General features: G+C 27.7%; 1 protein-coding gene across 1 annotated transcript in view; it reads right to left on the bottom strand.

Annotated features, from left to right (window-relative positions):
* Rdl (Resistant to dieldrin) overlaps positions 1-16424 on the bottom strand; it is a 497648-nt gene that overhangs the window by 281641 nt on the left and 199583 nt on the right. The window contains exon 2 of the mRNA XM_075372468.1: positions 7099-7196. Coding sequence (XP_075228583.1) covers positions 7099-7196 — 98 coding nt within the window. The remainder of the gene's footprint in view (positions 1-7098; positions 7197-16424) is intronic.

Here is a 16424-nt window from a genome sequence, read left to right as displayed (position 1 = left end):
TGAGAATCTGGAGAAAAATGGCATTCTGATGCTTATTACGTTTAATGGACGACAAAGAAATTAAAATGTATGACCTTGGTTGTGATAGATTTTGAAATATTGTTTTCGTTGTAAAAAGAGATCGTATTATTTTTCCAGCGATTTGAATGAGTATGAAAATGAGACATGTAAATTTCATAAGCTATTATAATAAATATATATAGAACGGTATTAAAAACTTCAGAATAATTTTTCGACCAATGGAGATATTAGTAATGATATTTAGTTATACCCTTATGCTATCTGTTCCTACAAAAAAAAAAATTAAATCTGTTCTTTTACAAAGAGAAACTTAGTTTTTTTTACTTTCTTTAGAGTTTAGCGTGAAAATGTTTAGTTAGATTTTTCTTTGATGGTAATCGAAGTTAAGTTTGTCTATAAATTTTACCCCGTTAATAAACGAAAAAAACATTATTTTTACCGATGGATAATTTTTAACTACTAAGAAGTAATAATTATTATATCCTCCAAATCTTTTCTACGCCTAACTTTACTGACGTCACATTTAAAGATTATCTTTTATTTGGGCGAAATTTTAAATATCAACTCTCAGACTAAACGATGTACTTCGAAAACTTCTTAATTTGTAAATTTTTTGATATCTCATTCGATGTTATATGTAATAAACGTTGTGTAACACTGTGAACCTCTAAATCACTAAAAATATAAAATCTATATTTATTATTCTTCTTCTATTTATAAATTCTATTTATAATATTATTAACGTATACATGAAATATATTGTTATCAACTGCTGTTTATTGTTAAAAAAAGCTACAGTGTCACTGGTTTTAACGTATTTTCGACGCTTTTAACATTCAGGTATTTCTAATCGTTTTAAGGGGACTTAAAAAGTATTTCATAGGAATCAGATCATTTATTCAAAGAATTTGAACTTCAGTTCTCTGCTTAATAAAAATTTTATATCTGTATTTTAAAAATTAATTTGATTTAAGTCACTAAAAATGATTTATTTCATTCAAGTAATAGCCATAAAGTATGTCTCATAAGCTCTTACTTTTCTTAATTATTTTAAACTCAAGGGTTTTTTAAATTTCAATACCGTTCGTTAATTTCTACAGCTGAGGACAGTAATTAGTATTTGAGTTTCGGTAGATGTTTTTGTACTATTAAAAGTTAGGAACAGTAGCTTTCCTCTACGGGAAAGGACAGGAGAACACTGAAATATTTTTTTATGTTATGGAAATACTATTTTAAACAAACTGATAAAACAAAATCTATTATTTAATACGATTAGCCTGTCCAAAATTACTAGCGGTTCAAATTCTAACACTATTTATGTAGGAGTAGTTTATTCAATATATCTTCAACCTCTGTTATATATGGGAATATAATAAAATATGACGTTTTGCGAATTTATTTAAAGTAAAAAAAAAATAAAATGGAAATGTGGATTAGAAGATATGAAATGTTACAGTTAAATAAAATTAATATCAAAGTAGAACGTGTAGAAATAATTTTTTTCCAAAACGATGGACTTAATTTGAAACAATATTACTTTGCAATATTTCTTCTGTTAAGATATCATTTTTTTGGTTCATCACTTTTATTTATTTGTACAAGGCGCTTTTCAAAAGTGAGGGCCGATGAGTTATAAATAGCGATTGGTAACACTGATCGGTTCGCCCACTGAAGCTTTAAGGTGGTCTGTTGGGCCACGTTACCGCCAGTTCATTGTTGTTTGCCTTTGCGAGATAGTGTGTTAAAATGAGTGCGGTAATAACATTTCGCGCCAGTTGTGAAGTTCGATAAGCGATTAGATTTATAAACGCAATAGAATATAATGCTGCTGAAATTCACCCCCAGTTGTGTAAAATATATGGGTCTACTGCAACGAGTGAAGGAAGTGAGATAGTGGTATCGTGAGTTTAAGGAAGGCCATTTAAATGTTTACGACGAATAGAGAAGTGGTAGGCCTAGTGTCTGGACTGACGATCTCGTTGAACGCGTCTATGCAAAATTGAGAAACAATCGTCAATTTACAATTAGCAATTTTTCTCTAGAATTTCCCGAACTTTAAATAAAAACATTGTTGAGAATCGTGACTGATAATCTAGGATATCGTAAACTGTATGTACGATGGATGACGAAAATGTTAAACAAGTGCTACAAAGATTACAGAATGACATATTTACGTGCTTTTCTAGACCGCTTTAAATACAAGGGAGACGAATTTTTTCCCCATAAATTCACAGGTAATGAAACGTGGATTTTGTAAGTCGATGTTGAGACGATACAACGATCCATGCAGTGGCGTCATTCTGGACCGAAAGGGTGTGCTTTTCATTGATATCGTGGAACCTGGAACATCCATCATATCACAAGTTTATTGTGAAATACTTTCTAAATTGCATTTCGCCATTTAAAACCGACGACGGGGAATATTGAGTTCCGAAATTGTTCTTCACGATAAAGCGCATCCAAACACGGCTGCATGCACAATTCAAAAATTCGGATGGGAGAATTTTTATCGTCCTGATCTCACATCCAGTTCTTGCATCTTTTCCTACACCTCAAAAACTGGTTTGCGTCTACGATTCGAGGAAAGTGAAGAGTTGAAGGTCTTCGTGGAAAAGTGGCTTCAATCCAAGGCGGCGAAGTTTTATGCTTTGGGTTTGAAGATGCTTGTTTCACGATAGTGTTTATGAAGAAATGGTGATTATGTAGCGAAATGAAGTAAATATGTAAGTATTTGAAACCTTTAATAAACCTTTAATATTTTCAATGTTCTCCTTTTGTTACCAGGCCATACTTTTGAACTGCGTTTCGTTTTTACTACCATAACACTTTACTCCAATTTTACAACACATTGAAATCGTTTACATTTATTTCCCTGTTTGGAAAACAAAAACAATTGGAAATTTTCTGATTTTAATGTATTTGAAATTTTTAAAGAAAATTTTATAATATTAGTTACGTATTAATAATTAATAAAGAAGTTTCATGATTTGTAATTAAAATTACCGTAGTTTTTAAATACTGAAACATTAAAATAAATGTAGATATCTTTGATATTCATTACATTTTGTGTAAACTGAATAATGGTAAATTGTACAAAGCTAGAGTTCGAATTTTAAATTTGATTACCGGGAAAAAATAATTTTTATCAGTATTTTTGTCCCATTAAAACGATCAAATCTATATTAAACTCAGATATATCTCAAATTTTAAAATGCTTCAGTAATTTCCATCTCCTCTGAGGAAACTAGTGTTTCCAAGTTTTAAAACTGCTAAATGTATAAAATTTTATTTCGAATAAGTAAGAACTTTTGGGACACAATATATATTTACATTTAATTTTTAATTAAAAAGAAATCTTGATTTTCTGTATAACATAATTTTGTTTTTATTAAATAAGATGTAAGACACGCATTTCAAAGCTAAGTTCATCATCGGTTTTTAAATTTTATTTAAAAAAAGAATAAAAAAATTATAACCTATCTATTGTACATATTTTGAAAATTTATAATTTTAATTATTATTTAAATAAGTTATATATAATATTACTAATTCTCATGAATTTTAAATTATTCATCAATTCTTTAAAAGTAATAATTATGTCAAAAGATGAATTTAAAATTATTTTTATAATAATTTCTATGCCGAAGACGAAACAAATAAGTAAATATCTTTTTATTTAATTATTAAGATTACATAAAAACATGATATATATTTTTTTTCTTCATTTTAAAAAAAACATATTTTGATTAATATTTTTGATTTTTATTTTAAATAGATTTTTTTTTACGTTTTTATATATATACGAGTATTTATATACCTCAAATCGTGAGTCTTTATCATGAAAAATCTATTTATTATCTTTATTTTCTATCTATTATTATTATTTCTAGTATAATTCTGTGAATTATGGTTTTAGTATATATTTTTATAATTTTCAATTGATTTATTCGTGTATGTAACTTTTATATTTTATATGTTCTATTTATTGTTATTTATTATTTATTGTAGTATTATGGTATTTTAGATGTTATACTAAATATTACAGCAATATTTGCAGCAGCCTATTTAATATCGTTGACTGCAACCCTTTGGATCATGACTGTCGCGTGTGATATCTCGTCACGCAAGTTAGAACGATTATGTTAATGCCATATTGTGTTTGGGCAAAACTCAAAATCAATATTTCAAATCAGTAGTTTTAATATGTAGTACTACCTTACCTACAATTATATATTTCTTTTCTTATTGTAATAAACATATAATATTTTTATATATTTATTTTAAAGAAGTAATGCACATCTGAATACTTTTTTAATTTAATTTTTTAATATATATATATAAATATAAATATATAAAATTATCATGCATGTTTTCGTTTGTAATAAACTATCTATTCAACTAAGATTATGATGATTATTTTTTGAAAATATAATTTTAATGTAAGAAATCAGTCATCATCAGGAGTGTAAAATATCCATTATATTACAAATTTAATAATTTTACATATTTTTTAATATTAATAAAAAAAAAATCGTCTACTACTACCAAATATATGAAAAATATTCATTTTGGAAATAATACATCGATAATCGGTTCTGTATCATTTCCATTTTATTAATTCATACATATTTTACGTAGTGTTTCTGTTTTATAATATTTTTTTTTTCCAGCAAAACAAACAAAAATCATTACTGATAATATTACTTAATATTTCAATTATTATGCTAAAAATACTGTAAAATCTTTACAAAAAGTAAATAAATATTATGCTTTCAAAAAAAAAAAACTAATACTTTCAACAAGTCTTTCAAAATTATTTTTTATATAAACTTTACTGCAGAAAACAAAAAAATATGCAGTTCGATAAATTAGAATAAAATAATTATTTTAAATAAGTAATAAAAAATAAAAAATAAGAAATATAGAAAAATTTTACCTTGTATTTTAAATCGCTATTTTCTCTAAGTAATTAGTTTAATGCGCTTTCAAGATATTTGCCAATTATTCGTACGATTTTAATTATTTATTTAATAATTAAATCCTATAAATAAAATTATAATTCTACGTAGACTATAATAAAAGATTATATAAGAAAAATTCTGGTTTACCTTTATCTTAAAAAAAATTTACGATTTTTTTTTTATTTATTAGGGTTATCATCGACCTTTACCTTGAATAAAAGGTGATAAATACCTCGAAAGCGTTTTCAGATGCTTACCTGGATATTCAGCACCTAAGGTAACAATATTTTTAAATTGTATTAATAAACGAAATAAGATGTATTCAAAAAAAAAAAAAAATTCGCATATACCTTAATAAAAGCTTTTTTTTAGATTTATTATTTATATATATATAAATAAATAAATTTTCTGCAACTACTTTGATGAAAATATTACCACTAATAAAATTATAAAAAAAATTCTTTTTTTTCTGCGGGATTTTTTGTTTGTGAGGAATATTTTATTTGGCTTCATGCTCTTATATATTCTTTTTAAGTAAATTGCATATTACATAATTCCGGGATCGTATCACTAATTTGCTACTACTAAAAAAATTAAAATCGTATCTAAAAATAAAATATTTTTTAGAATCATACTACGAACATGGTGATGACAGTATTATAATATGAAATTAAAGCGACATTCGCAATGGAAAAAGATTGTTCTTTTTAAATTTTAATAGCAATTAAAAATAAAAGAGTTGAAAATAATAAATATTTTTTTTTAAAATTATTAGAAACAAAAAATTGTTAGAAACAAAAAATAAATACAAAAAGTTCCTTTTATTTTTCATTCGAAGGATGGTAATAAATTTTTATATTATATTTATGAACAATCGATATATTTCGTTCCTTATCGTACATCTTCAGATTTGCTAAAATATTTTTTCAGGTAGGAAGTAGGCGTATCTTGCATCTGAAATTGTTTTTACTCTTTTTGTGTGGTGTATGATGTTTCTTTTATTTAAATCATATTTTATAAAAAAAATATATGTATAAAAAATAAGAAAACATAAAAAATTCCTTCATCTGATGATATCTTACCAAGCAAAATATATCGATTCGTCATACTTTTCCTTATTATGTAAAATAGAAGAAACTGTAAATTATTGTTTCGTAATCATATCTTTAGTATTTTAAATATATTTAAAAAAAATTTTACACGTATAAGGATGTTGGCATGCTTTCTCATTTACTTGTAATCATAAAAATGAACTATTTACAGATTAAAATACATGTATTTGTAGTTTCTTTTATTTAATTTCTTTTAATCTTTATATATAGCTGACAATCTGAAAATTATGTATAGGTTTTTGTTGATAGGAAATAATTTTTTCCATTTTTGTTCACCAAAGTAAGATAAAAATATGAGGAAAAGTACGATAATTTTGGCCGAATTAAAAAAAAATGAATTAAGTTTATAAGAATGATGGCGTATTGAAAATTCATATTCGGTATTAAAATATCATATGCAATATGTGCACGAACTGGTAATATGAACAGATATTGTAACTCCTGATTAGTTAATATTAATTTAAGCATTAAAATATGACATGATAAAAATAACTCTTTTTTGCCCAAAAACATAATATTTATGCAAAATTTAATAAAAATATAATAATAATTCATAAAAGCAGAAGTTAATAATTACAGTAACTGATAAAATACATATTAAAAAAATAACTTATGCTTTAATTAAAGCTCAGTAATAAATAATCTACTGTAAATTTTATTAAATGTATTTTTTTATAATTAGCAAATATTTTTGTTAATAAATAACAATCGTTAATAAACTAATAATGAATGCAATTTTCTGTTTGTTAAATTGTTAACTTTTTTATTATTTATAATTTTTTTTTATATAATAATTTTATACATGTGATATATCGTTCAGTATTTTTTGTGACAATTTATAAAAAGGACGTATAGCATATTTTTTATGTAAAATATAAATTGTTAATAATAAAATAATAATTTTGAAATAACTATAATTATTATTAGTATAATAATAACCGTAACATTAAGATTATGGACGATAATAATTAATAACAATAAAAATAAATTAATAATAAACTTACCTCCATAATTAGGTCTTACTCGTTTATCATAACTGACACTAAAGGAGTCCAAAATTGCAGAAATATTGACATCACCTAGCATGCTACCTCCGCCAGTTCTATAACAAATAATAAAAAAAATAAAAAAATAATTTAAATAAATAATTTATTAAATTATTACAAAGGATAATAAAATCAAAATATATATTTTTTAATAAAATATATATTATTATATTTAATAAGATCAACATATAAGATATTATGAACAAAATAAGATGCCTAGCTTTCACCGATGACATGCTTTTTTGGCTGAATCGAAAAAAGATACAGTAGCACAAATAGTACAGTTAACAAAAATAGCCCAGAATGCAGGCCTACAAGTATCCTTCATCAAAATGGAAATCATGACAAACATAAAATCAGTCACACAAAAGGTACTTAAGTACCTTAAAAACCTTCCGTACCTTCACTACCTTCCGTACTTAAGTACGGAAAGATAAAAGCCACCAACCATTTTAAATACTTAGGAGAGCAGGACAGGAATATATAAAAATCAATTGCAGAGAGAACATCAAAACTGCAGAAGTTTAGATATATTATCAAAGATATCTACAATAAGAAGAATCTCTCCAAGGCCGTGAAACTGAGAGATTATACAATTGTAGTGGCCAGTAATCCTTTATGGGATGAAACATTACACCTAATCGATCTCGAAAAATTGCTCAGGATCGAAAGAAACATATTAAGGCGCATCCACGGACCGAAAGTAACAAAGGAAGGATACAGATTGAAATCTAACAAGGAGATCTACCAAAATCAAGAAGACCTAGAAACAGCGGTAAGGAAGAGAAGGTTAAATTTCTTGGGACAGGATGAATCCAGACAGGCTAAATAAACAAGGAAGTCAGCGTATCCTGATGACGCTAGGGAGACCCCGGGGTAGAATGACTCTAAAGGAGGATAGACAGGGAGGGCAGGCTGCTGCCACGACACCCTGAGGTGACTGAGTGATGATCAACTACTGGACTGGTTGCCTTAGGGGTTGTTTAAATAAGAAACAAAAAAAGCTAAATAAACAAATCTTTGACAAGCTGTGGAACAGGAAAAGTAAGTTTAACTACCTTAAACAAATGGAAGATAACCTCCTAAGAATTTTCTTGAAAGAAGAGGTCCATTAGAAGTGATAGCAGTGATCAGATTAGAAGTAACTTCAGACGAATTAAAAACCTTCTAAGTTGTGTCGAGAAATATGGGACGAAATCTGGTTACGATTGATCGGGTAGTTTTTTGTTTATCTCGAACAAACAAAACTCTCTTTCTCTTTAAAATTCCTCTTTATATATTTTTTATTTATAATAATATAATCCTCTTTATTTTTTTATATTTTCATCAAAAGAACCAACTTATAATTCCAATTATAGATCATAAGCTAATATATCTAATTTTTAATCAGAGTTAAACGGTTGTAATATGGAAATACCGGAAATTAGAAAAACAATTTATTAAAAAATAAATTACACTTTTTTATATCTAAAATAACATTATCAATCCACATCCCATTACTTTTTCAAAAGTATATTTTTATTGAATAACTCATCGATAATAAAGAACCTACTATTGCAAAAGAAAGCAATTACCTTTTCAATTGACGGTCAATGTCATAGACATGACATTTCTGATATTTCAGTTAACCTGGTTTACTTTAAACTGAATGTAGTAATTGAAAACTTTACTTTTATAGGTTAGGTGAAAAAAGAAACGTTAAGGTACTGACAGTTGAATTATTTAACACTTTACGATAAAATTCAATAAATAAGTTCAGTAAATAAAAACAATTTACACAAATTTATAAAAAAAAAGCTTAACGTAACGTGTATATTATCGTATTTTTGTACGGCTTTATATTTTAGAAATCGTTACATACGTACATATCATAACCTATAAATCAGAAATAGCAGGACTTATTTCTTTAAATACAACTTTTTTTTATTGCGTTTTATTTACGTGTTATTTCCTGCATACCTTGAAATGTTAAGTAAATTGATTGATAAATTATAACAAGAATGAAAACTATCCTCGTCGAATACAAACTTCTCAAGAACAAACACATAATGAGAGTTCACCAATGCAGTGGTAGATACAGAACAAATAAAAATTGTAGACTACGAGAATTAAAAAAAAGTACTAAGAGATTTCAATAAGAATAATAAATGAGACAATAAGTAAGATAAAACATAACAGTAATAAGTGAGATAGAGTCAAACTTAACAATCGATATCAAAATTACCAATAGTTAATAGTTCCTTTCTTTTTCCTGTTTAGCCTCCGGTAACTACCGTTTAGATAATACTTCAGAGGATGATATGTATGAGTGTAAATGAAGTGTAGTCTTGTACATTCTCAGTTCGACCAATCCTGAGATGTGTGGTTAATTGGAACCCAACCATCAAAGAACACCGGTATCCACGATCTAGCATTCAAATCAATGTAAAAATAACTGACTTTATTAGGACTTGAACGCTGGAACTCTCGGCTTCCAAATTAGCTGATTTGGGAAGACGCGTTCACCACTAGACCAACCCGGTAGATTAATAGTTAATAGTTAGTATGACTGAACACAACACAAGTAATACTTCCTAATGTTTACAAAAAATAAAAATACAAATATGAAAAAAATGATGGATTCAATGGTGGGGGAAATTAATGAGAATATACTCGCACATTAAAATATATTTAAATATGTTTAATTTAAAATTTGAACTTAAAGTTGGATAAAATTGTGGTTGTTGCGATCAATACTTGTTTTGTTGATATAAGAATAATATTTTTGATGTTTAAAAGACTAAAATAATGATTTGAGTGCGTAGTCTAATTAAAGTTAGATATGGGAATAATTTTTGCGTTAAACCTTCGGTGTTTGAGGAAAGCGCGGGGATCGCGCTTCCGCGAATCGATTAATTTGATAGTTACGGGTTGTAAGTTATAGTAGGTCGTCGAATTCCAGTTAGTTTCTTCCAAAACCAATTGGAAGAAGTAGTACGAAGACGATAGTAAGCCATGTAAATACACTGATAGAAATGTCTCACGAGGCATCTGCATCGGTGGCACCCTGTAATAGGCCAAACTGATGATTGTGGTGTGTTATCAGGTTTAGAGGGTCCAAAAGACGACCTCCGATAAAGCCCATCATGACTAGGAAAGGAGGATGAGGGGACGGTGTGGCAATCGGAATCGTCACAATGCGGGTGTCTTCCGTCGCGGGAGTGTCAGGATTCACATGAATAACCGGGATGTCAAGCTTTTTTGGAAAAATGATTGAATATTGATATTTCCGTAACGTTTTTCCTTGAGCTAAATATACTGCTCAGGTGATATTTAGCCTTACAAATGATAGATTTATTTTATTTACTCTTGAAACTGAACATCATTGAAATCAGAGAAAGAAACTCTAACTGCAGCCTCTGATATTTTAACTGTTATGAAAAATAATGTTCCTTGTCTGTACTCAGTAGAAAGTAAATAAATATTTTTTCAAGTTATCATTAGAGAGAAGCGTTAAATTTTAAGTTTTATGCCAATAGTCGGAACAGTTTAACATCCAAATTACCTGATTTCGAAAATATTTTCTATTTTAAAGTGGTTTGCATATATTAATAACACGAAATGACTCTTTGACTAAGCATAGTCTGGAACTAGTCAGACCCGGTCGATTAGCTCCAAACCTTAGGAACATTAGGTGGTCATTTGCCGTTTGCAACATTAGATCAGTGATACGTTTTTTGAATGAAAAAAAATTCGCCGGGTTGACATTCATTTACTACTAACTGTAGTGCATGAAGAAAGTGTGATAAATGGAAATATCAATTGTTCAACGATGGCAAGCACACTGAAGCATGCATGATAAAGCAAGATCTGGATGCTCGTCTTCATCACTGAAATTTATTGGGATCGGAAAAGCATTCTTCCAATCGGTTGTCTCCAGAAAAAAATGTCTTCGCGGTTAAGATGAAGTCTTAAAAAAGTTACAGAGATTAAATAGAACTGTGAGTGAGGTTTTCTTGTGAGAGTGGAGTTTTATTTCACGATAACCTTGTTCAAAATAAAGCAGATAAGTCGCCCAGATTTCAGTAGGAAGTACTGCATTGTCCTTTACATCTCAATCCTACTTTCATTTTTTCCTCAAATTGAAGAAGTATTTCAACGCATGTAAACTGTTGACATCATCCATCAAAGTTTCACAAATCGTTTCAAGGAATGGTTTGCAGAATTATTGAATGAATACAACGTAAAGGTCTTCTGATTACAAAACCATAATAATTATGTTGAAAAATACTTTGTGGTAATTTCATTAAAACGTATTGAGTAAAATTATGGATGTGAGTAACAACATATTATCGATTTATGATAAAACGATTGTTACTTAAAAATATATTCACGTACTCGGATTTCAACGTTGACATACGAAAAAAATTATTCAAATCATATTCTGGCCCGTAGAAAATTTAAATTCATTTTTACGTTTTAGTTTTGGAAGATATTACTTAACTATCAATCCTACATATTAGTTTTTCCTTATTGATTGTTTTTATTTATTTTTCAATAATAAAATCTCAAACAAAAATCTTTTGAAAAGAAAATTGTTTTTCTTAAATCTAGTAAGCAAATAAATTCATTAAATTATTAAATTTTTTAATTTATTTTTTAACAAAGATTTTTGATTACTTTTGTAATATATTGGCGCAGTACCTTAATTTATTTCTGTTTTTTAAAAATTATATTTCTATAAATACTGATTTATATTATATTATTGATTATATTTATTATATTTCTTGACCGTTTTATTAAAATTATGAAGGTCTACACGTTGTAAAAATTTATATTATAAGTATTATGTTATATAATCTAAGTTTTTAATGACGTATTATCAAATAGTAATATTTTAATCATTTCAAACAGTAATAATTTTATTGATTTTTATAATATAAATTTAAGAAATAACACGATTTGATAACATCATATTTAATATAAGTAGATCGTAATTTTAAATTTTATAAATTGGCTTATATAATATCCATGAGACACATTAAAAGAACGGGACATATTAAACCGACCGAACATAACAAAGATTTTATATATACAGTGCTCTACCGAGTACACTAGTCTTGCTATATTATCATATCAAACAACTACCATTAATAATAACTGTAAATGACTTCTCGTAATAGAAAAGCTTTTATCCTCATTTACATATACTTTTTCCACTGCCATCTTGAGCCTATTGATTCATTCATTTCGTTCATTCATTCATCCAAGTTCCTCAACCCACAGCCGTCGCTGTGTTTTTTATATTCTCATATTCAGACACTCTGATAAAATAATTACTCTTGCCAGAATTTATTTTTTTATTTTTCCATCTTCTGTTTTTCTACTCTTAATTACCTCTATATACTGAGGTTTTTTATTTTGTAAATAAACTCTTAAATTCTCTACCACAACTCTTTTAAACAAAATATTATATTGAAAAAAAGACTGATAAATGAATTTACATTCAACGTAGAATAATAATAATAATAATAATAATAATAGCAATAATGATAATAACAATAATAATAATAATAATAAATACGGAATAATTAATCATATGATATATTTGAACTTTCTTCTTTATATGAAAAAAAAATTACTTAACAGAAAATTTATTAACTAGTCTAGATTTTTTAGATAAAAGCTTGGTAATTAATTTTTTTTGTTAGTGGTATATCAATTATAATACAAAAAGTTGTGTTAGAGTGAAAACGATAATTGTGAGAAAGTAGAAATAATTTTTCCTTTTCAGTAATTAATAGATTAGTAAACATTTTCAGTGCTTTGATAGCTTTTTATAACGAAATTAATAATTTATATGGTTTTCATTTATGATTTGAATAAAGTAATGTAGCTCTTTACAAAGTAAAAAAGCAGTTTACTTAAAAATTTGAGAAAAACCGAAAAAATCGGATGTGAAAAGAACATTATTATTTATTTAACCAAAAGCTTATTCTTGTTTAAAATTAAAAAAAAAAACAACAGTAAGACATTAAGGAAAATTAGGCATACATGAGATCAGATACTGGAGTATCATTGTCATTACTATATTAAAGTCGGCGTAAACTTTGCAACTTGTTAATGCCATAACCATAATGGTTATATGCGACATGACATGAATCGCAAATCACTCACAAAACTTACACAAACATTCTCAAGAATTTAATGGTAGGAGTGTTAGGAAAAGTGAGCAATGAAGTGGTTTCCCGTTGTCTTATTTCGCTTATTGATCATCAAAACGGTAGTGATTTCAGCATTACTACAGGTGATTAAATGTATTACTTTATTCACCACAGGAAAAGGTTTTGTAGTGAAATTCATAATTTTTAGAGAAATCTGTCTTGATTGGTGTTTCTTGTACATCAGGTATAGACAAATGAGTGACACTAATACTGTAAAGAAACAAACTAAGGTACCCATTTTTATCGAAAAGCAATGAGTTATTTACATTACCACTAATCAGTAGGGAATTTGAGAATACCACTAATTTGAGAATACCACTCACTAGCTTCCTCGGCGATTACTGGACCGCTCAGTGTGGAGAACATCATCGCTACCAAGTTGTGGAGCACCAAGAGTTTTGACACCATTGCAGGGTTCGTGGCGAGTGTTCTTTAGGAGATGGATAGGGGGGCTTGGGGATGACTGACAGCCCTCTGCGGAGCTGCCGTTCGCACGTGCTTGCACGAGTGGGCGGTAGCGATGATGAGAGGGGAACTCTCGCACTCCCCGAGCGAAAAAGACCGACTCCCGGCGTGGATGCCCCACTCGGGCTGTCCCCGTTAGAAGCATTAGCACAAAGACCGAGTCCCGGCTCCCGGAGTGGAAACCCAGGGACGACATAGCCGGGCTTGTTGGATTCTACTCTGTGGATTTGAGGCGGGTGAAAACTGAGATCCGACCGGCGGGCCGAGACGTGGAGGCCCGTTAGAGTAAAGGACACACCCGTGGGCTGTGTAATACTTAACTGCAGAATCCGGCCCGGGGGAGAAAAAAAAATAATTAGAGAATTTACCATTCACTATACGTTAAATTAAAGGAATTTTTTGTTTTTGTAAAGTTATTATTATTTTATTTTAATAAAACAATAATAAATTTATTAGTTTTTTTTTTTAATAAAACAATAATAATTTTATTAGTTTTTTTTTTTAATAAAACAATAATAATTTTATTAGTTTTTTTTTTAATAAAAAAGGGCATTATTAATAAAAGAAAAGAAAACAGTATTAAATATGGTCAGTTAGGGGTTTTTGCATTAAAAAAAAAATGTGATGAGTGATTGTTTCAAAAGATAATCTTTGAAAATATCTTGACGATTATTTAAAACAAAAAAGAAATGAAACAGATTTAAAAATGAGTAAATTTTACTCAAATAATCTCTTCTAAAAAATGTGAAAATACTATAATTGAAAATGTAATCTTTAATAGAGTATAATAATAACTATTGGTCCGCTCTGCGCCAATAGCAGCTAATATAAAAATGTGAGCACATACAACAAACAACATATCCCATTACCATCCTTTTTATGGGATAGAAAAGTTACAACAGATGGTGAAATTAGCCATCGATTATAATTGTAATTATTTTTTATTTTACAAGTCTATTTTCATTTCGTTATAACTGAAATTATAAAACGTTTGTAGCGCTACAATTTCTTAAAAATAATACAACATTCAATGGGAAAAAATTTCTATCTCGACCAGAACTAATTCCTTGGGCAGGAATTCCAGCTGAAACAGTTACGTCTGTTTTGATTACCAGTAGTTGTGAAAAACATACATCGAAGTTTATTTTATATATATATCAGTAATATAAGAGCTTAGATGGTATTTAATAGATCACTGCACACACATGACTCCACGTGATTCCAAGTATGGTATAAAATTCAGCATTACGTTTAAAGAATATTTGTTAAACGGTCTTTACAAGGTTATACGATTTGATTAGTAATATATTTGCTTGTAATAAATAAATAATGTATTATCAGTTTTTTAAACATCATTTTGGAAAATAAAATTTGGAATAGTATGTATATTACCTTAAATTCTGGTAATAAATATTGTCATCGTTTAGTTTATATAAATGAATATACGAAGATAATTTATTCAAGGGTAATTCTATTTGCAGCTTAGTTTATGTTATATACTTAACTAAATAATGTACCTAGACTTCTATATACAATGTGTTTCTAATTTAAATTTTCCTTTTATTGTTTAAAACTGCTTTAAGATTTCCCTTTTCATAGTAAGGACTACACACAGTTAGTTGATGTCGTGTTGTGCGTGTGTACAGAATATTGTTAAGCAACAGGCATTATTTTAGATTCTATTGTTCAGCACGCCAAGAATTAAAATAATGGTTGTAAGTAACGTATTCTTAAAATAAAATTTAACAGTGAATTGATAATAAAAATAAAAAATATTTTGTTACTAAAGTCCATTAACAATCCACAATTTGTTATTTGTATTTTCTGTATAAATTAACAAAAAATATTTTTTAGATTCATTTTTATTTTAATTTCTAATCATATAGGATTTATATATGGAATGCCCGACTGTTTACTCTATAAGTATAATTAGAGAGGGAAGGAGCTGAGGATTTAAGATTAGATATTTTTGAAGGCTTTGGATTATTCAGTAAACTAGTAAACTTTGTGCATAGAGTAATAGTAACAAGTTACTTTATTTACAGAAAAGGTGTTATGTTATAAGTTATTAAAAAATAAGTTATTAAAAAAAAAAATTGTAATAAACCAATTGGGTGCCACTTGAGGTTTGTCAAGAGAAAATATTTCTATTAAAAATATAGTCGACTTCAATACTTTTACTAGAACATTTTTATACAGAATACTGAAAAGAATGAACAAAAACTTTAGAAAATATAGCTAAAAAACCTTTCATCAGAATTGTAGAGAAACAAATTGGAAAGAAATCGACAAAATAAATTTGGTTTGCTCTCTGTATGGCAGCAAAACAAAAACAAATTACTACTTTAATATCTAGAAAATTGGTCTCTATCCTTGGAAAAATTAAAAATAAACAAAACCTAAAGTTCAAGAAGCATTTTTTGAAATTAATTTTTTTTGCGTAGTGTTTAGTTTACAATCTGTTCCAATGTACCGGAACCGCAAGTAAATTTGAAACAAAAAGAAAATGACATGCAGAGAGGGGATTCATTGAAATTCCCCAAAGAAGGGTATATGTAAACATATTGTCGCGTGTTCGCGGGTCGATCAGGATTTTGAGAAATTAAATTAAATGTT

Source organism: Lycorma delicatula, chromosome 8 (genome assembly GCF_047948215.1).
Source record: "Lycorma delicatula isolate Av1 chromosome 8, ASM4794821v1, whole genome shotgun sequence".
NCBI lineage: Eukaryota > Metazoa > Arthropoda > Insecta > Hemiptera > Fulgoridae > Lycorma > Lycorma delicatula.
Note: the sequence above shows the minus strand (reverse complement) of the source record. Positions and strands in the feature narration are given on the sequence as shown.